Genomic DNA, 26,506 nt, shown 5'->3' on the forward strand with positions numbered 1-26,506 from the left:
CTTCAGCAGTTAGTTATACGCCCTAAAACTAATAAACTGATTTAATAGTTATTTTTGATGCCTGCCTGTTGTTTACAGTATACCATCATTATTTCTTTTTGCCACTTGTGATACATTCAGTAATAGTGTACGATGATACCATACACTTGGTCCAAATAAGAAAGGGCCAAATTGTTAATAGGCCCTTGGGGATTTAAAAAAAATTTCCACAGTTCACTTTCTTCCCAAGCTAATGCAGGAAAACTGAAAATCACTACATAGCTACTAACATCAAGCTTCATAGAAATCTTTTGTATTCTGAAACCATTTATAAAATAATATAAAGGAAGAACATTTATGTTATTAGATAAATTCATTCCTGTTTTTTTAATATATATCATAAAAGTATCTTAATATGCTTGTCATTTTTTCTTTTCTTCAATGGAAATCAAAGGAACTATTAAAGACCATGTTATTACCCTCACATCCACTGATACTTTGCTTTGTGCAGTGTCTCACCTTTGCCTTTTTTTTCCCTGTAGAAGTGTTGGGTTGTTGGGATGAGAGCAGCAGTGGGCTGGTGCTGCTCTCCTGTTAAGTAGTGAGCCTCTGCTGCCTGTGCTTCTGCTGTTTCCATTCATACAATTCCAAATTTTTAAATGTGTGTTTGGAAACCGAATTTGCTGTCAACTGTATTTTTGACAAATTTTCAGTGCAGGTGGAGGAGGCTGCAAACAAGTAAATGACTAACTCAGTGAAATCCTTTGTGTTCAAAAATAATATTGTAATCAGCACGTTGATCTGTATTTTTGCAGTTGAGAAATGTGGTAAAAATTCTATTTTTCATAAAATATTACAACAATTGTACATTTTCTTATATATTTGGATTGTGTGTATATCAATGAATCATTGCAAATTTTAGTATCTTTGTTAATTATATGTATGTCTTCATTTGAAAGTTAAATGTGCTGTCTGTGATTTTGATCACATTCAGATCACAGTCTTATTGAACTTGTAGGCACTAAAGATGTAAGATGACTATAATGCCTACCAACAACTCCTGTTGAATCCAAATATTCCTTTGTTAATTGACTGTTTATGAAGAAGATAAAATTTATATAATCTAATGTGGTTGAAGCATTACCAGTTGCTTTAACAATATGTTGGACTCCATTTGTGTGGAAATACTCCATTCACTGTATAAGCCTTATATGTGTTTGTTACATACACAGTAAAATTTAAATTCCTTTGCTTGGTTACCATAAATTTGACCACCTATTACTAAAGTAATTTATATTTATGCCTTGTAAGAATTGCTATGTGATATTATAGCAACTTATTTAGTAAGGCTCTGCTTCCTATGTTGAGAGTAAGAAACCCATACGATGTTACTCCAAAGTCATGTCCCCCATCACGTATATTCTACTTTTAGGTGTCATGTCGTCAGTTAAAGAATGTAGTATAGGGTAAAATGCTTTCCAAGTGCATCTTTGAATATAATTTGCATGTATTACTGCTTCTGAAGTATGTTTTTTCTTGGGACTTGCTACTTTGTTTTAGGTGTGCTAATTTTAATATTCTTTACTCCAAAAAAAAAAAATGCATATCTTTAATTTCAGATTTGTATTTTTATACATTAGCACTGCTTAGTCCAAACTTTCAGCTATCAAATGTGACATATTTTTTGCAAGAATAATGCAAAATAGTATTTATGTGTCGTAACAAGTAATTATGGCCTTTATTGTAAATCGCCAGCCAGCCACACTGCGTGACTCATGTGAGCCATGCATTGTGCCGGTTGGTTTTATTATGCAATTTTTTAATATGATGTGACCACCTCTACTTCCTTACATTTTTTCTGGCGAGGCTGTACAATGGACACGCTGATGAAGAGTGCTTCAGTAACTGATCCGTCATGAAATGCAAACAGCAAGTTATACGAGATCCTTTAAATTTGGTGCTCTACTGTATAACATGTGCTTACATAATATATATATATATATATATATATATATATATATATATATATATATATATATATATATATATATATATATATATATATATATATATATATATATATATATATATATATATATATATATATATATATATATATATATATATATATATATATATATATATATATATATATATATATATATATATATATATTCTTTTTCTCCTAACTTGATAGTGTTTGCAAAACAGTACATAATATAAAGCCAAATGTACTTCACTGCCAACTGCTACTGCCAAAACCCATTGTGTGTTATGTTCATACCAGGATGGCAGACCTGAAGGCTTCTCACCAAACTGGGCTTCATTTCTCTCTCCCGGAAATGTGCTGCTGTTACAAGCCAAGATGAATGCACACACACACACACACACACATCAAAGACTGAACAAATGCTGAAAGTTATATTTTCTAAGGTAGGCTGATGGGTTTTGATGTGGCTGTAATAGCTACATTCAGCGTTTTATGCTTGAAATTGTCAAAATGTGTATTACAAAAGGGCCATAATTAACTACAAAACCTAATGTTTAATTCAGCATAGCTGCTTATAAGTAGCATTTTTACTGTCCTATGTCTCGCTGTTGTGCCCACCCCTGTGTACACCAGAGTCAATATATTTTGTGGAGGAATCTTGTTTTATTAGCCAGATCGAGGGCTGTGCAATTTCTTCCGGGAACTCAGTCAAAGTTTTAAGGTACGTACCTGTAGGTAAAATGCATTGATATCACTAAAATTTAGGCCCTTATTCTCAGATGCTTTCGGGCTTCCGGATGAGACTATACGTACCGTATTCAAGATTAGCCAGATCATCATCACTGTCACTCCTCCATTCATGGTGCGAGTGCCTCTGCAAGTATCTCTGGGCTATTATAATCGCTCTGTATATGTAAATCTCACGTAATTGACTGCTCTTTCGGCCACCTCTTCGGATTCTTTACAGGGGCAGTGAGTACCGGGCTTTTTTTTTATTGTTTCCTTTTATTTGTGCCCTTGTGCTGTCTCCTTTGCTGTTAAAAAAATATCAACTTCGGAAGCAGTTTCAAATCAGCGTTCTGAGGTCTCGATCGAAGCATTAAATTTCTGGCAGGGTATTGGTTTCCCTTTTATCAGTCCAGCCGGTGTGGCGACCTACCCGCCTATCCTAAATCTCTTCCTAGGCCTAACTATTACTCTTATTCCATTCAGTTATGTTAATGTTTTCCTGCTACGTGGTGAGAGAGAGAGAGGAGAAAGAGAGAGAGAGCGACTTACTTCTCAAAGGACAGAAAACCTAAGATCATGATGAAGTGCTTAAGAAAGTGATGTAATACTGAAAAGAAAAGTGTGTATAAGTGAAAAAGAAGAAAAGAGGAACGAAAGGAGGAGGACCTAAGAAGCGATACAAAGCGTCACAGGTCAAAAAGAAGAAGAAGAAGCGGGAGGGCGGCGGCGAGAGGTGAGCAGCCTGTAAGTATTGGTGTTTTACGTGTACTAGTGTTGCGGTCACCCCCAGGAGGCAGGGAGAGGTTGTGTGCGAGACGTAGGTTTTGTATGGGATTGTAAAGTTGTAAAGTAGAGCGGGAAAGGAGGCAAAAGGGAGGTTGTGTCTGGACGCGGGGCTGTCATGGTCCCCCCCTGCTTGTGCTCAGCGGCCTCCTCGTCCTCCTTCTTCTATAACGCTTTTTGTATCGCTTCTTAATTATTGGTACGTTTTATTATTACTCATTTTTTGTAGTTGTCGTGCCTGTCCTTGGTACAGTTTTGGTTCCTATTTCCTTGTTATTTTTTGTGTTTGGGGTTTACCTTAGCCATCCATGCCGTGGACGGGGTGCTATTCTTTACTGAATTCCACTGCCATGTTGCCTCTCTGTCTTCTATTGATATTTTCAAGCTGACTGCTCTTCTGAACTTGCGAACTGCATGCCTCCTCCCCCTCCCTTGGCCCCATTGCACACGACTTTCTACCCAAGCTCATTCCTATACATCCCTTTACATCTTTATGATAATACTCCTAGACAACTTCAAACCCTTTTTCTTCAGATATTTTGAAGTTTTTTTCTAAGCCTCTAACTGTGATATTGATCATATTCATAATAACAGATGCATTTAGTCTACATTTTTGCAGTAATACCTTTATTTATGAGTGCCTCAGTTTACGTGTGTTTTGATTTACGAGCAAAACAGTCCCTAAAAAGGCCTTGGTTTATGAGCAGTGATTTAGTGTACGAGCATCCTGTTTGTACAACTCAAGATGTGAGCGTGGGTTCCCATTGTTTACCTCAAGACGAGAGTGCTCATTGCAGAAAACAATGGGAATGGAGTCTCAAGCTGGTGTCACACTGGGCCTTTTTCCTCCAACCACGTTAGCGAAAGTCACAACCGGCAACTAAAACTTTTCTGGGTGTGCATCACACACGACCAAAGTTGGTTGCCCGTGTCCACAATGTAAACAAACCAGTCGCCCTGTATCCACATGACGCCATTTGCAATAATAAAGCTAGGGCTGTTGTGGCTCGTGCTGCTGTTATTATGGACTTGTTGCTACAGTTAAATGGAAGGAAGCATTGATTGCCCCTACCAACAATGTGGATGGAGGAAAAAGGGCCAGTGTGACACAAGCTTTAATAAGTTGAAGGTAGTGAGGAAGGGAAAGGGATGTTATTGTTTGTAGGGGGAGTCCCCTTCCATATTGTGTATTTAGCGAAAGCTATACAGCAATCGACGCTCTCCCGCTGATGTTCCTGGCTTGTTGTCCCAGGGTGTTGCTGCCTTGTGTGTTTATGGCTCGAGACACCATTCGTCACTCGAGACGTTTTTTGTTCAGAAAATTTGTTCGTGAATTGATTTGTTTGTGATGAGAGGCATTTGTGACCCTAGGTTCCACTGTAATTTAAATGGGGAAATTCGTTTTGGCTTATGAGTGCTTTGATTTGCGAGCATAATTTCAGAAGGAATTAAACTCGTAAACTGAGGTATGAATGTATCTCCCTAATTATATGGGGGATCTGACTACATCAAATGATTCAGGTTCTTTATTAGTCAATAACCCTGATATTACTAAATTTACCTTTGACATTATCAGTTGCCCGCAATGACTGACTACTTCCGGGGCAACAAATGATCTCTGCTCTGCTGTCAAACATGGTCTTTACCAATACAGTCTTGCCTTTATAGCCTGTCATAATGCAACAGTGGGCATGCGGCATGCCCAAGGAATTGGCCTGACTAATTCTAGCTGTCTGTACTGCTGTGGGTTCAGATTTGGTCTCATGAAGACAAAGTGCTTCATTATGTTGCCCTTTTCTGGATTTGAAGCAAAATTTTAGTATTTGGGAGCAGCTCAGTGTTGAGTGATTAGTATTTAGGCAATTGAGACACATATTAGTTTAAATTTTAAGGAGACATTGTCCTTCTGGCATAAGGTGCAGTATTTTCTGTTTTGATATATGGCTACCTGGGGAAACCTTGGGAAGGTAAACTTTGGCAATCCGAATGTTACACAGGCCCCTCCCTCCCACCACAGACTCAAGGGCCAGAGAGAGAGAGAATGTAGAAAAATTTGGGGAAGGAAAGAAAGAGGAAGGAGAAAGGAGGAGAGATGGAAGTAGAGAAAAAGAGAAAGAGGGAAAGGTGTAAACAGCAAAGGAAAACAAAAGATAAGGGAAGAAGATAAATTAATAAAGAGAAGAGAGATGGAAAGAAGGCAGAAGGTAGGTAGTAAGGAGGGAAAGAAGAGAAAAAAGGAAGAATAGGCAAGACTGAGAAAGATAAATTAATGAAAGAGAAGAGAGAAAGAAGAAAATAATGGTAAAAACGTGAAAGAATAAAGATAATGAAGGTAATGTGCTTCCATCTTCGCATTCCTCTAGGCTTTTGTCTCTTCCATCCTCTTTTTTTTAGCTTTCCTGTCCTTTTTTTGACCATCGCATAGAAGGCCATTTTTTTTTTCTACTTTTTGTCTGAAGTCACCCTAGTTGATAGTATCTCAATTATGCTGCAGTATTCCCACCAGTCCTCCTTTCACTTTTTAATTTTATATTTCCTTCTTGTCATTTCTCTCCTGTCCTCATCTGGCACTAATTAGTAGTGGGTGATGGGTTAGGGATCTTGATGTGGCTAGTACGGCTTCACTTGTATTTCACTCGGAGGCGGTGGCTGAATCAACAGAGTAACAGCACCGCGTTCAGGAGGACGCGAGTTCAATCCCCGCCCGGTGCCACCAAGCTGGGATTTTTCAGCCGCCGCCGAGTGGCTTAAAACTACCCACATGCTGTCCAGAAGACCACCTATACACCCGGACTCTAGATTCTAGGATTAAAGATGAGCTCCGGGAGGGCAGCATGAGCCAATGCAAGATGGCGCCACTATAAACACTCGCCTGCGCCAGAATGGGCTGGGCCGACCATCAGGACCCACCGGGAAGAAGCCTTGGGCCGACCATCAGGCCACACCGGGAAGAAGCCTACCGGCGCTATAGGCCGTGACAAAAAAAAAAAAAAAAAAAAAAAAAATGCTTATCATTTGTTGCCGGAAAAATAAATAGAACCATCATTTTAGTTGGGATGTACAAAACCCCCAATTTAGTCCATTTCAACCCAGTATATAAAAGTGCATTGACTCATTACTTTGTTTATTTTTCAGAGGATTGCATTGATCAGCCTGCCCAGATATTGTCTCTTGGGGTCCCATCAAGGTAAGGGCTATGGCACACTGTCTATGCATGCTTTGATCCTCCCAGTTTTCCTCTTAAGGTATTCTAAAACTGTCAGTCGATTTTAAATGGTATAAACCTCCTACACCCATAAGTCAATCCTCCTTTTCTCTCTCACCAGTTTGTAATACATTTATTTAAAAAGTCTGGTATTATCATGTCAATAACATTTATTTAAAAAAAGCGATAATATCTCAATAAAATGCAATAAGAAATCAGATTTATGCATGCTTCATGAAGGTAAATTGTGAAAATTTCCTTTATTAGTTGTCTCATAAATTAAACAATTAATCAGTGCATAGAAAGGCATAAACATGCATCAGAAACCTGCTAAGTACAGTTTATTAGGTGTCAATGAACAGTTTCTAGGCCAGAAAACTGTACTTAGTCAGTGATACTTTTAGGAGCCATTGGAGCAACACAAGGATCAGGTTTTAAAAGAAACAAATTAGTGTTCTTTAAGTATATTTGAGGTCTTCTAGATACATTGTAAGTAGGATTCACAGCTTTTCAAAGTTGTCTTCCCTTCTCTCCAACAGTTACTGGTTTCACCGCTGGGAAGGGCATTTCTCCAACCAAGCAAGTGCAGATGGCTTGCAACACCTGATTTTGACCTTTGCATCTGAAAGTATCAACAGATCTTATAATGAATATTTCAGCCCCAAGGCAACCCATCTTGTCTCCAAGTAGCTAACTATGTGAACCATATATATATATATATATATATATATATATATATATATATATATATATATATATATATATATATATATATATATATATATATATATATATATATATATATATATATATATATATATATATATATATATATATATATATATAGATATATATAAGGAAGAACATGTAAGAACATGTGAACCATATATATATATATATATATATATATATATATATATATATATATATATATATATATATATATATATATATATATATATATATATATATATATATATATATATATATATATATATATATATATATATATATATATATATATATATATATATATATATATATATATATATATATATATATATATATATATATATATATATATATATATATATATATATATATATATATATATATATATATATATATATATATATATATATATATATATATATATATATATATATATATATATATATATATATATATATATATATATATATATATATATATATATATATATATATATATATATGGAAGAACATATATATATATATATATATATATATATATATATATATATATATATATATATATATATATATATATATATATATATATATATATATATATATATATATATATATATATATATATATATATATATATATATATATGGAAGAACATATATATATATATATATATATATATATATATATATATATATATATATATATATATATATATATATATATATATATATATATATATATATATATATATATATATATATATATATATATATATATATATATATATATATATATATATATATATATATATATATATATATATATATATATATATATATATATATAAGAACATATATATATATATATATATATATATATATATATATATATATATATATATATATATATATATATATATATATATATATATATATATATATATATATATATATATATATGTTTGGGCAGTTGGTGTTTGAAATCTGTCACCCAACACAAGTCACATAGATTCAGAAAATGTTCAGATTTCTTTACTTAGCTCATTTGTTATAAAAGATAGGCAACTATTTTATTGGTTAAAATGAAATAAAACTACAGTAAACCCTTGCTTTGACTAACCATTTGGAGGAGAGGGGGGTGATGCAACATCTGAAAATCCATTACATCCTAGGGATCTCAACTTTTGGTATGTAATGAACTTTCATTATATTTCTGACTACATCTGTATATACAAAGCTTGTTTGTTATATTAGATGGAAGTTTGTATGCTTGTGCACATACATTCATCACAAATATTACACTCGTACTGGGGAATTAAAACAATTACACATTGGACACTGAACATTATGCTGACTGACATGTGTGTACATGGTCAGCCAGGCTACTACCAAACTTGTTCAGTAAATATCCGCACATACTGGAAAGGCAAAAAAAAAAGTTTAATAGTTGAAATTCGTGATAAATATCGAGGTCCACAAAAGCGAGGTGGGAGAGAACCATGAACCTGACAGAGGGTCAGTGCAACATCCAGGTTAGGACATTCACAGTTTACCTTCCCCAGGTTTCCCCAGGTACTCATTTATAGAACATCCAGAAAGAAAGGATGAACAGCTAGGTGGGCTGCACGTCAACTGCCCAGGCAAATTTGTTGTCATGGACATGATGAAAAGTGGAGTAAACATTAAATGTTATACCTCTGAAATATATTCACTGTAATTACTTTGTTTTTACCCTATCGAATTTTATAAATTATTTTACTGTAACAATCACTGCTAAATCCAATGATGTCAAAATTTGCTATCTTATGTAATAGATGAGGTAAGTAAAGAAATATGAATATTTTCTGAGCCTATCAGATTGTATTGGGCGATGGAGGTGTCGGACACCTTGCCCTCCATCAGCCAATCAGTAGCATCCATACTTACTCAGCTAGGGACCCAGCCACTGTTGAGAGAGATTCAGCTGAAGTGAATGGACTACAAATGTACCTAAGAGAATACAAACCCTAAGAACAATTTTGCAGTTACTGAAATTCCTCCCTTTACGATTATTTTTATACCACAGTTAAGTGCATATAGCACTAAAACAATTGTTTCTACTGGGTGGTAAGTGTGATGAAACGGTTGTTTCAATGGGAAGTTGAGTAGTATGTAGTGCAGAAGAGCCTACAATACTGTATGCTAAACACTTATATCTTTAAGGCATATAGCTTTGTGTTGCCCCTGTCTCAAATGACATCATTGCACCATGGAATGCACCATCAGCTCAAACTTTTCCCTGTTTCTTGTCAAGCTGCTACTCAAGTGCTATTTAAGCTGACTGGATGGCTAGCCTGGGGCAGAGAAGATTTGACTGGTTGGAGGTCAGTTGCATTGAGATAGTTCTCAACATCCTCAGCAAGATTCCTGACATATACCTTTTCCTCACTTCTATTACATCCTCTATTTGCTCCTCTCTCACCATCATCCCCACCCCTCCAACTCTCCCCTTTCCACCACATCTTGTACTTTTCTTCCCCACTTTCTATCATTCTGCTGCCTTCACTCTTAAATTGCACTTCCTGCACACAACAAATGTCAACTTTTCTCCTACCCAGCATCTCCACCACCTCCCAGCTTCTTCCTCTCATCGTTCCCACGTTCACTGTCCCCATTCTAAAGCTAAGTGTGGAGATTCTTCGCACTCCCTGCCTACTCAAGGGCTGCTGGGTACTAGGGACCATATTCTGGTTTCTAGCAATATCAATTTTGGAGCAAAATTTTACAGTGCATACCCTTCCTAACCCCAACCACCTATTTTAAGTGGTGGCCCTAGCCTTTGCCTAAAAGGCAAACCCTACAAGGCAGCAGGGGGTTATGAGGTTTACCACCCACTATTTCACCCATAGCTGGGACTGGATGGCCAATGACTGATAAACGAGTTCATCTGCCCTTAGAATGGTCTTGTTTTTAATCCACCTGGGGGTCCAGCACACCCTCCTCACTGGTCCAAAAAAAAAAACAGTGGGGTCGTCGGTTTAGTCGCCGACTACCCGACCATGCGGCTGGTTGTACTGGGTTACATGTTACCAGTAGCAGAGCTCTACCTTAACTGCCCTGACCAGACAGAGTACATAATACCAATTTGAAATTGTCCCTGCATACTCAGTGAGCACATGCCAGGTCCTTCATTCCCGAGGTGGAACCCTCTATATCCACCTTCAGCCTTCTGAGTTAATTTGATAGGTAAAGCAGTCGATGATTCTTCTAGAGGGATAAGACTTTCCAGGAGCCCACACACAGAGCCCTCTGAACATTAATTCCAGGCCTGGTTCTGTGGGCAGGTGCTACTTTTGCACCTCCCCAGTCACCCCAAGTCAAAAAGAGGGGCTAGGGAGCCCTTCCTCCTTTGAGATGAAGGGGTCACAGTGACTTTGCCCTACACTCATCACTGAGGATAGGCTCACCCGAGAGGATAAATTCCCTGGCTACCCAAAGAAAGAACCATGAACAGGAAGAAGAGACAAAAACAATTCAGGGAGGTTAAGGACACTGCTCCTAATCCAGATAAGACCTGTTCCTTCCAAATTTTAAATTATGACACTACACACACACACACACACACACACACACACACACCACTTTGTAGCTCATTGGTTAAAACCTGTGCTGCCAGGCTTTGTGGCCTGACAGGTGGAGGTTCGAGCCCCACTCAGGCTGTGATTTTTCTGTTGACAAGGAGTGGTTACTGTCCCTGGCAGTACCCAGAGATCGACTAATGAGCCTTGCAGTTGCTCTAATCGGGAGGGTACTTGCCGGCGATTGTGAGTCCAACTCGTGATCAGGCCGTGGTGAAACACACACACACACACACACACACACACACACACACACACACACACACACACACACTTTCTAGTGAAATGGGACCAAGGGAACAGTCTGGTTTTAGCCCCTCGACTGTGGATTTCCTACAAGAAGACATCACCAAGCTACAGGAATGGATTAAAAAATGGCTGCTACAATTCAATGAAGAAAAATGTAAAGTCATGCACCTTGGGAGGGGATATCCAGAATATCAGTAGCACATGGGAAACACTCCACTAGCCACCAGAGGCAGAGCAAGACCTGGGAGTATATGTAACCAGGTTACAAGTGAAAGCCAAATCCGGTCCAATCGCAGCGGACGGGTTAAGTACACCTACTAATAAGCACCAACCAGGTACACATGACACCTTCACAACACAACTAATAGAAGAAAATACTCTCACCTTTGAGTGATGTGTTTTCAGACTTTTGCAAAACAATGAAAAGGGTAAATAAACATCCTAAAAGTATTCAGATTAACATCAGCCCATGGGAAAAATAAGTGTGACATACAGTAACAACAATGTTTATTTCTTCAAAGTGCGGGGGTCTTAATACCTAAGTTGTGAAAAGATGCATACACCACTTGCATTCTGAAACCTTGCAAGGCTAGTCCTCTACATCTTTTCAGGAGCAAAACCAAGAGTAACAAACATGGTGGAGTGGACAGAGGAAATCTATGTCGAATATCTGTCATATAAAAATGTCAACTCTCCAGCAGCCACTGATGTCTCCAAAACACTGGTAACACACACAGGCCTCAGGGGCTGAGTGTGTGTACAGAGACTGACATTGGGTCTTTTAGGGCAAAAAGTTGAACTTGCTGTCATCAGTATGTAATACAATCGTATGGAGTTGAGTGAAAGTACATTTTGTGTGTGTGTGTGTGTGTGTGTGTGTGTGTGTGTGTGTGTGTGCCATACACATGCTCACAAGGGAATAGCAATAAACATAATGATGTTCTAACAAAGTATACAGGTAATCAATATTTCTTGGTTTACGTATACTAATCAGGCTGTGATAAATAATGTACTGTATGTACATATATAATAAAAAACTAAATTTATGTAAGGCTGAAAAGAGGATAAATATGAAATGGCTAGGGACACACTAACACATAAGTTACTTCACTCAGCTGGTTGGGATAAGGTTATCATGTGCTAATATCATTTTTCACTTATGTTGTACTGCCTACAATTTCATTTTGAAAAGAATGTTATTGCATAGTTTTCCATATGCTTAGTAGTACTGTACTTGTCACATTAGACCATGACTGAGTAAAGTTCAATAACAGTCTATCGTGTATTCCGTAGCTCCTGTAACTGCTTCACCAACAACTGAGCAAGGAAACTGCTACAAGTGGTTTAGTTACAGTGAATAATGCTAAAGAAGATGACACTTTTTGGCAGAGCAAGGGTTCTTCTCCTAGACTTTTAGCCTTACATTTATTTTTCAATACACATTAAATAAATTGTCTGGCTATTTGTGGTACACAAATAAAATAATGTTACATGATATCTATATCATGGATTGGTTGCATTATTTATGATCATGAACAAGTTAATAACTCAGCGGTTTCAGGTTATCATGTTCTCTTTCTCTCGCTATTCAGCGAGTAGTCATTTGCAAAAGTCAGCAGTTGGGTTGACTTCAAGGAAGATTTTTTAAAGCTTAGGAAAAATTTTAATACTAAATCAAGTATTTTCTGCCTCTTTTATTACTAGGCATGTCAGTTTGGTCTTCTGTATTAGAATTTGCACCTATTAAAATCCTGTAAGGTGTGGACAAATAAATTCTTCCTTGTGGCTACAATATTGAACTGCTGTAAAAACTGCATAATAAATTTATTACTTTTTACTCCAAAATTGTCATAAAACTTTCCACTTGTTGGTTGGCACTAGGCATATTTTATGCATGAGTAACTTTGCACTTGTAAGTTTTTTTTTTCCAACAATAACTTAAACATATGAAAAATACTAAACTCTGTATACCTTAAAAAAAAAATTAAGCCTCATTAACACATGTTTGACATGCAACTTATCTAAATTATGAAGTCATTAGAAGAATAATATAACTGAAATATAGTTTCATAACAATACTGGAGTGAATTATGAAGCTATGTAATACAATTTTGATAAGGAACTTTTAAGTGGGAATAATCTACAATCTTGTTTTAATAAACAATAAAATAAGTCAGACCAATAACCATTCTGTATTTTATCTACAATTATCACTACAAGAGATTTTCAATCAAGAGCAGTAAGCAACTCGTTATTGGACCCCACCAGGTGCTGTTCTCTGTTTGCAGCTGCTTAGTTCTGAGAAAGCATCCCATTGCACTTACGTCCACACCACATATATGCACTATTAACCTATGCAGGTGACGTACTTCATGTGTGTTGCTATACTTATGCCTATATTTCTCCTCCATACTGCATATATGCTTTCTAGGAGCCTATTGTAATAGGCATCTCGTTCTACATATTTTACTGATAAAATATACATATACTATGCTGGCTCCACTTCACTCTCAGTGTAAGAGAGTAGTGTCCAGATAGATGGAGGTAATTAACGAATGCAGACATTAAAGACAATAACAGGTTGCTTACTGTGATTCCCTTCCAAAGGATTCTTATGCCTTGTTATTCCAACTAGATCAGCTGATTGTCAGCCTCTGTGGGCATCACTCATGAATAATGAACAACCTCACCAGAATTTTGATGGATCACTATGCTGTGCAGCTGCTGCTTCCAGCCATGAGATGGATTATTGCAATATGACATCTGTGAAATCACATCAGTAAAGTCATAAATAAAATTAGCAGCCATAAACTACAAAATAATGAGCATGGAAGGGGTTTTCTCAGTATTAGTTACAACTAGGAGTGTTAGGACGTTAGTTGAGGGTGAGACAATTGTTGAATCATTTTTGGTTTGTTTTCTCCATCAGTTAAGCTGGTGCCATAGAGTATGACTCAATAGTTTTATATAAAACATCACACCTAGGACACTGGCTGAAAGCCACCATTTTGGAATATTTTAAAGAAATACGTAAACTGACACCTTGTGCAGTTGCTTCTTAGAAAGCTACATATAAACAAAGTCATTACACTTTGTTCCTCTCAAAAAAATAATGCTGCACCTTTTCACAGTACAGGAACACTGCACACTTAGCAAAATATTTTTCCATAGTTTCAGACAAAAAATGGCAATTTAGGAAATCATACATCGTGCATGATTCTCTGACAATACAAAATTTTTAGTTAACTTTTCAGTTTTCATGTATTTTTTTCCATGATGCCATGAAGAGGAAAGCCGGAGGAATGTTTGCTTCAGTTAGTTCCAAGATGACGCACTCCACTCTGACATCACACACAAGATGAGGATCACTTAGTCATTGTTTCACCACAGTCTAAGGTGTACTAGTATGTCTTAGTAACTAGACATTAAGTAGTTAAATAATAATGATCAAAAACTTTATATACAAATATATGATAAGGGAACATCTGCTCTTTTTTCAGCAGGTGGTTCACAATAGTTTCAAAGCACCATAAATAAAAAAAAAATGTCTTTACCAGTAGTAATACTATTTACAATATCTTACATGGATATTTAAATTGAACATGTCAAGGTATTCATTGGATACAACATAGCATATAATCTTAGACTATTTTTTTTACGATATGATGAGGGTGATATTACTATGTTTCACTGGTTGGCTTCCTCAGTAACACCCCAACAGTTGGTCACCTTAGCTTGCTAGTATTTTTACATTATGACACTGGCAGAGTAACCTTTTCTACATTACTCCACACATGAACATTGCACCTTTCAGCCTGCTTTGCTCCATCATCTGATCTCTAAAACTCATAAAATATTCTACAGTTATAATACAATACAACAGCATCAACAGAAACTTTAAATTACCGGTGAGTTTCAAATATATATATTTATACGTATTTATAAAATCAATTATACAGTAGGTAAAGCTTAGGTTGTATTTTCTATCACTTCTATCACTCCCCATGAGTAAAATCATATTTCATATGCATTCTTGTTAAGTGCTTCTTTGCAACTTCTTGTTAATTTTTAAAAAAGTAATGTTGAAATTGAAGGTACCTATAAAATATTGCAACTCTTATTATAGCACAATATATTAATCTACATGGAATGAGTGAAGAACTTCCTTAGGCCCAACCAAAACTAACCAATTCAAAATAGATATGTTTAAACTCATTCTCATGAGCTTATTTCACCTCCACAGGAACCATGTCACCAGACGATCCAGAAAGACCAATCAGAAGAGACAAAATTGTGGCGATATGTATTCTGGTGAGCCCTTGGAAGACGGGTGAACAGAGCTGTGAGACCAGACACACTCCTTTGGACCAGTTAAGAGGCATGACCATGAATGTTGCTGTGAGGGGAGGTAATGACTGCTGCACTAGTAGCCTACATGCATACTGCTGCTTAAATACTGTTGGGGGTAGTAAACACATTTCTTTGATAATCACCAGAAACTGTACAAAATTTCTCTTCATTTTCACTTTAGGCTAATTTTCTCATTTACTCTACAGGAACAAGTCTTTATCTTGGAACTACATTAACTCTGCACACACATGCATCTCAGATTTATTGTCATTTTAATATCAGAGAAATGCAGTGAGACTCACGACTGTAGGAAAATTAGCCACCACATAGCCTGACCACACCTGCACCTTATTTGTGAAAGCCGTGGCAATGCATGCTGATGTTAAAGTCACTCTCTAAGGAACCTTGACAGGAGAGTTGTTGCTATGATGAAGGGGCATACCACGAACCCCCAGTGCGTAAGCTGTCGTATGATGAGGTGGATTTTGTTGAATTTGCATGGTAAAGGTGAAAACTGGAGGGTGTGTAAAGTCCAGCTTGGTCTGACAGTGGAGCAGAGTAAGCTGATGAGTCCAGGGGCACCCCTGAGGAGCCATAGGAGTACACCTGTGGCTTCAGGGGTACAGGTTGGGCAGGCAGGCCTCCCCCATCACCCAGGTACCCTCCAGACGTTCCACGGAGGTCGCCACAGTCTCCTGCCATTTTCTCACGAGGAGAAACACTTGAGGGTGGGGTCATGGCAGAGTGGTAGTCAGGGTAACCAGAGGCTGTTAAACCACTTCCAGGGTAAGGGAAATCATGCCCCTTGCCAAACATAGCATCCTGATAACCTTCTGATCCTGGAGGTGTTGGCAGGGCTGATCCCATCTCTGAGTAATATGACCTCTGCACAGATGACCTGATAACACTTTCCCGGCTGGCATACAGTTGCCGTAAAAGTGTGGAAGCTGGCAGTGATGAGGTTTGCTGGCCACCCGGATTGCCGACCCACTGGATGGTGGAACGCTGCCCTGCATTGTTCATGGAGGTGGATGTCCCACCACCTTTCAAGAGGGCATCAGTGGAGAAGTCTGTTGTGTCGTCGGGAAGATGTCTGGTCATGGCCGCTTCCAAGTCCCTCACAGCCCCCTCGTCACTACGGGGAGGTGGGCGGACATTGGCTCCAGGAGAGGCCTCAATTGGGGTGGTGGTCATCATGGGGGTGGCTCTGGCATGAGGTGTTCCTGGGGTGGATGCTGGAGGTTCTGAGATGTGGCTTGGGGAGGAGGTTCTTTCACAGCCACCACCCGAGTCTTCAGGTAGGTCAGCATTCCCCATCGGAGTCAATAGGCCGCCAGTGGCCTGAGATGCAAGGTACTCGTTTAAAATTATATGATGGGAATTTTAATGCCTATATGAACATGACAATGCAACTCTTAAATGCATATGCTCAATTATTTTAGTAGATTATGTTAGTATATTAATTGCCACCAGACATTAGTTGAGATTTGAAATGGGCAAGTGATAAAACATATGTACATGTTACACAAAAGGCATGAACATTATGAAAGGCCTAATTGAAAGTGATTTCTCATATGGAACTGTAAAAGATTATATACAATCAACTTTGACTTTGTATATATAAGTGTCATATTCTTTACTTCATAAATGAACTTTGCCTTTAAGAACATTTTTGTAGTGTTTGGATGTTTTGTCAAACACTTATGAAACCAAACAAAATTAATGGCTTAAATTTGATACCTGTGATGCAGCTTTTTTCAGGTGTGTGTTGACATATGAACTAGTATTATGACAGCACCACATGACGGGTATGTTACCCTAGCCAGCCACAGTTAGTGAGTTAATCATCTACACAAAACTCATCAATTGGAAAGCACAGAGTAACAGATCTAAGAATATGATGTAGCAATAAGAGAAAGCAGAAGCTTGTATTACACAAATGACTGACAAAATATTCAGTCTGGAATGTGTTGCTTTGACTCACTATCAGCATGTGGCTCTTAACAATGAGATTGTACCTCAGCATTTTGCATCACTGTCAACTAAATCTTTAGCAATTCTGTATTTTTCTCATGCTTCCTAAAAAGTGTGTGTAAAATATGTATGATATGATTTATCTTCTGTGTGGTATAATACATTATGCACCTTTTAAATTAAGTTAATGTTATCCCTTGTAGTTCCTACCACTTCGACCTTCAAGCCAAGCCCATCCACCCCGTCTGCCTGCCATCACATGCTGCACCTGGGTCCCTGTGTCCTTGTATGGGTCAAGCTTCCCCCTCAGACTAAATGCAAGTCATTCATTACAAACAGTATATATCCCGAAACATGCAATGCGCCATACCCACTGTTAATACGGTGTTAATCACGATGTTATTACCTCCGTTTTAATCTGAGCCCCGTCTAAGGGAACACTTGGTGTACCTCGGAGTGGCGTGGTGATGGACTCTGTTTGGCCCATGGGGGAGCGTGTGTCTCCCGCTCCCCCGCCTGAGGTGGAGACTGCTGGCCGAGGGGACCCAACTGTGTCCTCACTAACTGTCCGCGACCCGCCCTCTGTTGGTAAGCAAGAGGAATTGTTACATGTTTATTTCAAAACATATTTTGGATAACATGTACACTTGAATCAATTCTATTTTCATTTAATTTTTCAGCATCATATCCTACAGTAGGTCTGTCAATTAGTCCAGCTGTGTAGGCACCAACCTGTGGGTTCTGGGGTGGCTGTACTGGGGTACTCCAGGTCATCAGACTTCATGTTGGCCAGGGCTGGGTCTAGCTGGGTCTGGTCCAGCACAAGGCTGTCGTACTCTGCCCTACTGGAAGTGGAAAGGAAACGGAGCATGTAGTTTTTCCATTAGTGTTGATACAATAAATATTTCCATATTATGTAAATTGTCTCTCTGCCACAATGTAATGTATCATTTGCTCTGAACTGTGTTGCTGCCACAGTGTAACTTAAATGGCTTGCACTGTGTGTCTGTTGATACATTACTCTAACACTAAAATAGAAAAAAAAGTATTTAAGAGTTTTAATCTTTGAATGATGTTCTTGTTCTTTAACTGAAAAATTCTTAAGCTTTCTTCAATGTTTTTATATTTTTAATCTATCTTATGACACCAGTTTCTTTCACCCATGGAACAATAAATTTACATGTATTTGGCTGTATGATAATTCCTGCCATTACTACAATTGGAAGGCCACTACCTTATGACGTAATTTACACATATAATATTTTGTTCATCTCCATTCTTGTTGTTGACGACCACAGTTGCGCATATCTGGACCCACGTGTAGCCCCCAGTTTTGTTGAGGAGACGGAAGTATGGACTCATGACTTGGCCCTTCTGGATTACTGTGGACACATGATGAACAGTGTTAAAAACTCATGAAAATCAATGAGGTCACTACAAAAATATAAGACACATCACAATAAATATTCCCATAGTAAGTGATCTATAACACACTTCTTTCATATCCATAATTGCATAAAATCAAAATCATTTCTAATATATAATCTCAGGGTTCCTAATTTAAGACCACATTAAAATTAAGTTTCTATTTACTTTCATGTATAACTCTTGGTAAATTGTACATACACTATTACAAACAAATGCCAATTAGAAATAAAATAAGTTCCAAGTTGACTTACAGTCAACGTGGGTCTTTCGTAGCTTTTCAACATCCTGTCCGTGGCAGAGGGAGTAGAGTGAGCGTCCCTGTAGCTCCTCCGCTGTATAGTCCAGCAGATCAGCAACTCTGTGAAGCAATGATCATATAAGTGTCCTACAGGGGATAATAGTAAAGTTCTGGTCATGTTGCATCAAAGAAAGACTGACTTCCTTGTTTTATTTAAACTCATTCAAGATAATGATAAAGTTAATGTTAATATTGATGAAAGAGGTTAGAGAGTCGATATTAGTGACCTACAGGAGGCTACATTAGCAGTTATGTTCCACAATAAAAAAGAATTGGAGAATATTGCTAGTTTTATTTTATCATCTTTCATTATGATCACATTTTGTTCCTTAATTTATTGTGGAAGGAAGAGGCATCCTACATGGGAGAGTACAATAAGTTATGTTCAAACATTTGACACATATATGTGTAGACAGAGATGTTAGTCAGTAATATTCTTAGTTATATCCATAAAGGACACACGCACTCCAAAACTTAAATATCAAGCAGATCACTAGAACTATCATGGCATAACTAGTATTGAGATTTGTAACTTCCACCAAAACGTCCTCTTTACTCACTTGGGTTCGCAGTGCGCTATCCTAAAGTCGAAATTTAATCTGGTCACAAACATGTCAGACTCAAGTCGGACTTCGTGGACCGAGGGCGGCGGCAAGGCGATGGCCAGGGCGACGAGGCCCATCAGTTGGGGCGGGTTCTTGCGGGAGTGGCTGAAGACGTACTGAGGCCGCAGGTGACCCAGGACTAATACTACCTGTGGATTGGGATGCCATCAGATTGCGTGTGTGAGAGATCCTGGCTAACTATGCATGTGGGCATGGGTACTGAGTACGTAATCATTTAGATAGTCCTTATTTTGGCAAAAATAATTTTTATGTCACTACCAGAGACTGTGTGTGTGTGTGTGTGTGTGTTACTAATTTTTTTTACTATATTTTATTAAGGTGTACTTTCTAGCAGGCACTGTCAAATATATGTAAAAATATGCAAAAAAACATGTCTCGTGAGTTTTCATCACCATATGATACCCCTGCAATACTGGGCCGAAAATAGTCCAGTACCAATAATAAAAACCTGCTAACGTAGTTGTTTTCTGATGAAATATTGCTTAGACAAATTCACAAAATCAAAGATAACTTTCGGTGCATGTCAATGATGGTTATGACTTCCTTTCCTATAAGTTAATGCTAGTATGCTTGACTTTCCATCCACACGAGATTATCAGTGACTTAACTGTTAACATTTGTTTGTGTAGTTGAATATTCTGTAACTCATTATTTACTAAATATATATGCCTATAACAGAAACTCTCTCTCTCTCTCTCTCTCTCTCTCTCTCTCTCTCTCTCTCTCGCCACACTGAGATACACAAGACACTCCCTCCCTGCGAACCGTCTGCACTGCTTACTCTATATCCTGAGGTCTTGAAGTGGCACCCCCTCTTGGTTAGCGTGGACTTCATGCGGATGCAGAAGGCTCGGTCGTAACCCTTGAACTGTGAGTTGGCGGTGAGAGCCATACACGTTGCCACTGTGTTGGGGAGGGAAGGGCAGGCGCGGTTTCATTAGCATGGTTGGCGACATGTTGAAGGTATCTATTAGTGCATGCATGAGTCCGTAATATGTTACTTGAGTGCAGGCAGATTCTTGCATACAGGTTAATTAGGTGTCTAAATGTAAAAGTTAATGGCATCTCTGATTTCTTGTTTGGTCATCATTTACTGATTACATGTATTAATTATGAGATGAAATGTTGAATATAAAATCGTGCACACGTAAAATATTTAATAACTGGGAAGTTTAAACATATGATAGAAAAAAATATAACTGATATAACATTCTTCATAGATTATGATGACCAGTAATTTTAATAATGATCACTAATTATATTCACACCTTTACAAATATAAAGGAAACATCAACACTACTATTATATATGCTAGTAATTTGTTAATATTTTAGTAATTAGTAATAAAACAATGTATACTTAAAAATACAATCCAGAAACCAGTAAACAGGCTGCATACATCACACAAATCAAGGTAAAATTTCGTTCACTACTTCATCAGCAATTCCGAGTGTCCCACGTGGGCTTCCCTCTGGACTGTTCCTTTGGCCCTCGCCCTAACCTCCTCATTCTGTCTTTAGGGGCCGGAGCAGTCAAAGTAACAGAGCATTCCTCCTCGGCCACACTCATCACTACTTGGGCTATTATATTTTCACCTAAATATTTACTGAAATTATTATTATATATATATTTTTTACGGTAAAGGAGACTGACCAAGCGCTGAATAATCCGCTAAAAGATATGCCCACAACATGTTTCTTCCACGGACAAATCAAAGCTAATATGATAATGATGAAATTTAGTTCCTGGTGTCCTGATACTCCCATTTTCCTTTTTCTGACTGATGCTAGTTGAGACGACATCGTATTCTTATAATAATTAAGAACGCAACATGACCTTCATCCACATATCAAGACTGGATGAAAAAAAGATCCATATCTCCTCCTCACAAGTGAATCAGATGGGATAACAATACTTGAATAAAGAGTAGGGCAAAAATATTATCTTCTTCGGCTAGTCAAGGTGAAGTACTAGAGGTTAGCACTCCCTCACCAACATCAATCATTAATGGTCCACTGCATGATGAAAGCCTATTCTAATGTTCTAAGCCCCTTGTCTAACGTAGTCTATCCTGCTCCAGCAAAGGCTCTAATTTTATCTTTCCATCTAGTTTTGTCTTTCGTGACTTCACTTGCAGTTCCAGAGTTGCCATTCTGTAAAATCATTGTCCATCTGTAGTCCGGTGTGGCGTCGAACTCCGTCCCTTTGTCGAAAGGTGTCCGAAACTGAACTGCGCATGCGTGGACTTGCTTTTTTTGTCCATTTCATTTCCTAAACTGTCTTTTAATAGCTTATGATAAGCTTAGAGGGCGATAAGCAGGATGGTGGCAATACGTCATACTCAGCTACTACTGTATGGAGAGTATCTCATAAACCTGACCTTGGATCAACGAGAACTCTGAGGAGACAGAGGGACAATCATAAGATTAAAGGTAAGCTTATTCTGAGGTATTAAAAGACGGTGCAGTGAGTGAAATGAACAATATAGCAAAGCCCACACATGCCAAGTTCAATTTGTGGCACTTCTCGACAAAGGGACGGAATTCGACGCCACACCAGTCTACATACGTGCATGACCTGCCACATCAAGAAGTCAAGGTGGACGCCAAAGGGACACATGGTGGGCTGCCCGACGAGGGAAAACACGGAAGCTGATGACTGAAAATTATAAAAAAAACTAATATACAGAGTGACGCAGAGGCCTCCTTACACTCCATTCGGATGAGTGAATGGCGCTCACTACTTGTACAGGAGAGCAAGGCGACCACCGCACCACCCTGTATACATTCAACAGCGACCAGGTGCACTGTAACTACGAACACGGAAGGCAAAAATCACGGGTATGTCTGCCATTTTCTACGCGTCATTCCAGTCAGCAATCATGTCATCAACAACAAAAAAACCCTTCTCGGGAAAATGAACAGGGATATGAAGATGTTCCTGTCATATTAAAGATCGATTATCAACTTTATTATGCCAGTGTGTATTTCTTTAGTTACATTAAATTTTCCAGGTAATTTATTTTCTGATATGCATTGTTTGGAATTTCTGCTAATGTAAAGAAAAGAAAATTGAAACTGTCTCAAACTTTACTTTGAAGATATCACATTTTCATATTACTGTTCAATTTTTTCGGAGTGGTATATTATATACTTTTTGTTGTTGTTGAAATGAGTACTAATTGGAATGGTGCGTACAAACTGGCTAACACACCTCTATTATACACCTGCCCGCCTCACCTGTTTCCCGCTTTCTGAGTCCCACCACCGCTACGAGAGTGAGTGTTGTGTTATTGCGGTTAGCGTACTTACATGGGAGCTTACCGTCAGGGTTCATGGTTGCCTGTGAGCCTGTCGCGCCCTCTTCCGAGCCGAGGGAGGACGGGGAGGGGAGTGGCTGGCCTGTGGCGAGGGTCAGGCCCAGCTGGTCCGCCAGTTCCTGGTGGTCCTGCTGGTGGATGTAGTCAAACACGCTGCTTCCTGTCATCTCCACCTGCAAGGAGGGAGGGAGTAGCGGTAGGGCTAAGTTGGGGGCATATACTAAAGCTGAGCATGACCTCAGTGCTCACCTCCAGCCTGTGGCAGGAAATAACCCATGAACCATGCACAGGGCTAGGTAGTGTGACATCTGGGGCACCAGTTTACATTCCCCAGGTGTCCCAGGTACCCATTTATCGACCACTCCGAAAGGGACATTCTTCCACAACAACTACTATACTAATGCAACTATTCCAGTGCTACATCTACAATAATAATAATAATAATAATAATAATAATAATAATAATAATAATAATAATAATAATAATAATAATAATAATAATAATAATAATAATAATAATAATAATAATAATAATAATGATAACAACAACAATGTGTGTATGTGTATGTGTGTGTGTGTGTGTGTGTGTGTGTGTCAGACATTTCTCTCTCTCTCTTTCTCTCCCCTAGACTCGAGAGGTTATTTTGTTATTTTCTTTTCCTTCTCCCTTTGTCTTCGTCTTCGCAACGCGCTCAATTTACCGTTAATCTCATCTCGTTTTTTTCTTTACCTTGCAAGCTCGCTCCCTTCCTTCTCCTTTATTTTTCTCTTCCCTCCACTTCCCTGCTTATCCTCTTACCTGTTTCTTCGGAGCTTTCGTCGCCTTTGGGAAAAAAAGCCCAAACAATCGTGTGTGTTGGCTATTTTTTTTATTATTTTCTTTCTCTCTCTTATGGAGCTGAAGGAATATTTCTTTCGCTTCATTTTTTCCCTCCTACGTTTCCGTTTCCTTTTCTTTTCAGGTGCCGGGGTGGAAAGTACAAAGGCTCCTCCGGTAACATATATTCTCCTGCTACTGCTGTGTGTGTTCTTTTCTCTCTCTCTCTCTCTCTCTCTCTCTCTCTCTCTCTCTCTCTCTCTCTCTCTCTCTCTCTCTCTCTCTCTCTCTCTCTCTCTCTCTCTCTCTCCTGCTTGTGTTGGAGAGAATCCCTCCTCCTCCTCCTCCTCCTCGTCGTCGTCCTCCCCTCGCAGTATCGAGCCGGGGAGGGAGGGAGAGAGAGACGTGGCCAGCATCCCAAGTAGGTCGGCCGCAATGCGAAGACTGGCGGGGTGGAGAGGCCCGCTCCTCCACCTCCTCCTCCTCTTCCTCCTTCACTTCCTCGTTCTATTTCTTCCTCTCCTCCTCTTCCTCCTTTTCCTCTTTATTTTCTTTCTTCATCTTCTCCTCTTCCTTATTTTTGAGCCAACTGCTTCTCTTGCTCTTTTGCGATCTTCTTTTCCTTTCTTGGGTAACTCTTTCTCCTCCTCCTCCTCTTCCACTTCCTCGTTCTATTTCTTCCTCTCCTCCTCTTCCTCCTTTTCCTCTTTATTTTCTTTCTTCATCTTCTCCTCTTCCTTATTTTTGAGCCAACTGCTTCTCTTGCTCTTTTGCGATCTTCTTTTCCTTTCTTGGGTAACTCTTTCTCCTCCTCCTCCTCCTTCACTTCCTCGTCCCATTTCTTCTCCTCCTCCTCCTCCTTTTCCTTTTTATTTTCTTTCTTCATCTTCTCCTCTTCCTTATTTTTGAGCCACCTACTTCTCTTGCTTTTTTTCGATCCTCTTTTTCTATCTTGGGTCACTCCTTCTCCTCCTCCTCCTCCTCCTTCACTTCCTCGTCCTATTTCTTCTCCTCCTCCTCCTCCTCCTTTTCCTCTTTATTTTCTTTCTTCATCTTCTCTTCCTTATTTTTGAGCCCACTCCTTCTCTTGCTCTTTTTCGATCTTCTTTTCCTTTCTTGGGTAACTCTTTCTCCTCCTCCTCCTCCTCCACTTCCTCGTCCTATTTCTTCTTCTCCTCCTCCTCCTCTTTGTCGATCTTCACTTCCTTTTCCTTCATTTCTTGGACCATTCCTTCTCCTCCTCCTTCATTTCCTCGTTCTATTTCTCTTTCTTCTCCTCCTCCTCCTCTTTCTCTTCATCTTCTCTCTCCTCCTCTTCCTTATTTTCTCTCCCTCAACATGTATTGCTTTTCTTATCAATGCTTTAAGTGTCTTTTGCTCTTCTATCACTTATTCTATTTTTCCTCCTCCATTTTCTCCTCCGCTTTTTTTTTTCTCTCCGTTTCCGTAACTTTGCTCTCAAAATATATTCCTTTATTTCCCTTTTCTTCCCGATATTTGTTTCGTCTATTTTTTTTTTATCATTCTCCTTCACTTACTCGCTATCTTCATCATTCTCCTAATTATCGTATTTATTAGTGTTTTTTTCCTTCGGCATTTTCCTTTATATTCACGTTATTTCATCTATTTTTGGTTGCTGGGAGGTTCCTGTTTTTCTCTCCCCTTCTCTTCCTCCTCCTCCTGTACTTATGTCCTTTCTACTCCAACTCCTTTCACAGTTTACTCCTTTCTCTCCTCTTATTATCTCCGTCATTTTATTCGTTTTCTATTTATCAAAGTAATGCTTCTTTTCTCTCCCTTTCAATTTCAGTTTTCTTGTCCCTCCTTTTCTAACGCTCCACCTCCTCCTCTTCTTCTTTCCCGACCGCATTTTCCTCTCGTTTTATTAAAGTCATGTTTCTCTTCCTCTTCTTTCGGCTCCTTGTATTTTCTTCCTTTCATGATAAATTCCCCAAGATCTTCCGCCTTATTTTTCTTTCCTTGCTTTTTAATTCTATTTCATCACGGTTTTCTTACGCTGTTTTGCTTTCAAGGTATGTTTTCTCTTGTTCATATTCTTCCTCTTCTTCCTCCTCCTCCCTCTCTTTGTCATTTGCATTTCATATTCTATCCTTCACGTTCTCCTTTCCTTTTCGCGTAAGTCTCCCTCATCTTCATTTCCGTTCATACAAATTTTTATTCCACCTTTGTCCCTTTCTCCCTTTGTTTCAGCTTCCCCTCCAACTCTTTTTCTTTGTTTTTCTTTTCACGTTCTTAATAGATTCCTCTCCACAACTCTTTTTTCGGTTTTGTTGTTTCCACCAAATCTATTTCTTTATGTATCATCTCTTTTTCCCGCTCTCTTCCTTGCTTCAGTTTTCAAGTATACGCTTCTATCCTTTATTTTATCAAGGTTTTTCTTTACCTTGATTT

At 38.4% G+C, this 26,506-nt stretch overlaps 1 protein-coding gene and 2 long non-coding RNA genes across 5 annotated transcripts in view; 1 reads left to right on the top strand and 2 right to left on the bottom strand.

Annotated features, from left to right (window-relative positions):
* The first annotated feature begins 3,215 nt into the window (after positions 1 to 3,215).
* LOC126983893 (uncharacterized) lies at positions 3,216 to 7,373 on the top strand. The gene is made up of 3 exons (XR_007736282.1): positions 3,216 to 3,442; positions 6,617 to 6,668; positions 7,226 to 7,373. It is a non-coding gene; the product is annotated as an uncharacterized LOC126983893 (long non-coding RNA).
* LOC126983894 (uncharacterized) lies at positions 7,135 to 11,260 on the bottom strand. Its single transcript, XR_007736283.1, has 2 exons — positions 8,537 to 11,260; positions 7,135 to 7,308 (listed from the first exon to the last, which is right to left on the bottom strand). It is a non-coding gene; the product is annotated as an uncharacterized LOC126983894 (long non-coding RNA).
* Positions 11,261 to 11,772: 512 nt separating this feature from the next.
* LOC126983892 (protein trachealess-like) overlaps positions 11,773 to 26,506 on the bottom strand; it is a 124,331-nt gene continuing 109,597 nt past the window's right edge. For 2 of the 3 annotated variants that reach the window (XM_050837064.1, XM_050837066.1), the window contains exons 6-13: positions 23,282 to 23,450; positions 20,740 to 20,861; positions 19,893 to 20,086; positions 19,286 to 19,392; positions 18,841 to 18,988; positions 18,339 to 18,451; positions 18,013 to 18,188; positions 11,773 to 16,973 (exon numbers count right to left, since the gene is read on the bottom strand). In XM_050837064.1, coding sequence (XP_050693021.1) covers positions 16,056 to 16,973; positions 18,013 to 18,188; positions 18,339 to 18,451; positions 18,841 to 18,988; positions 19,286 to 19,392; positions 19,893 to 20,086; positions 20,740 to 20,861; positions 23,282 to 23,450 — 1,947 coding nt within the window. In that variant the 3' untranslated portion in view covers positions 11,773 to 16,055. The remainder of the gene's footprint in view (positions 16,974 to 18,012; positions 18,189 to 18,338; positions 18,452 to 18,840; positions 18,989 to 19,285; positions 19,393 to 19,892; positions 20,087 to 20,739; positions 20,862 to 23,281; positions 23,451 to 26,506) is intronic. The other variant, XM_050837065.1, reaches the window with a different exon arrangement.

Source organism: Eriocheir sinensis, chromosome 55 (assembly GCF_024679095.1).
Source record: "Eriocheir sinensis breed Jianghai 21 chromosome 55, ASM2467909v1, whole genome shotgun sequence".
NCBI classification, from domain to species: Eukaryota; Metazoa; Arthropoda; class Malacostraca; order Decapoda; family Varunidae; genus Eriocheir; species Eriocheir sinensis.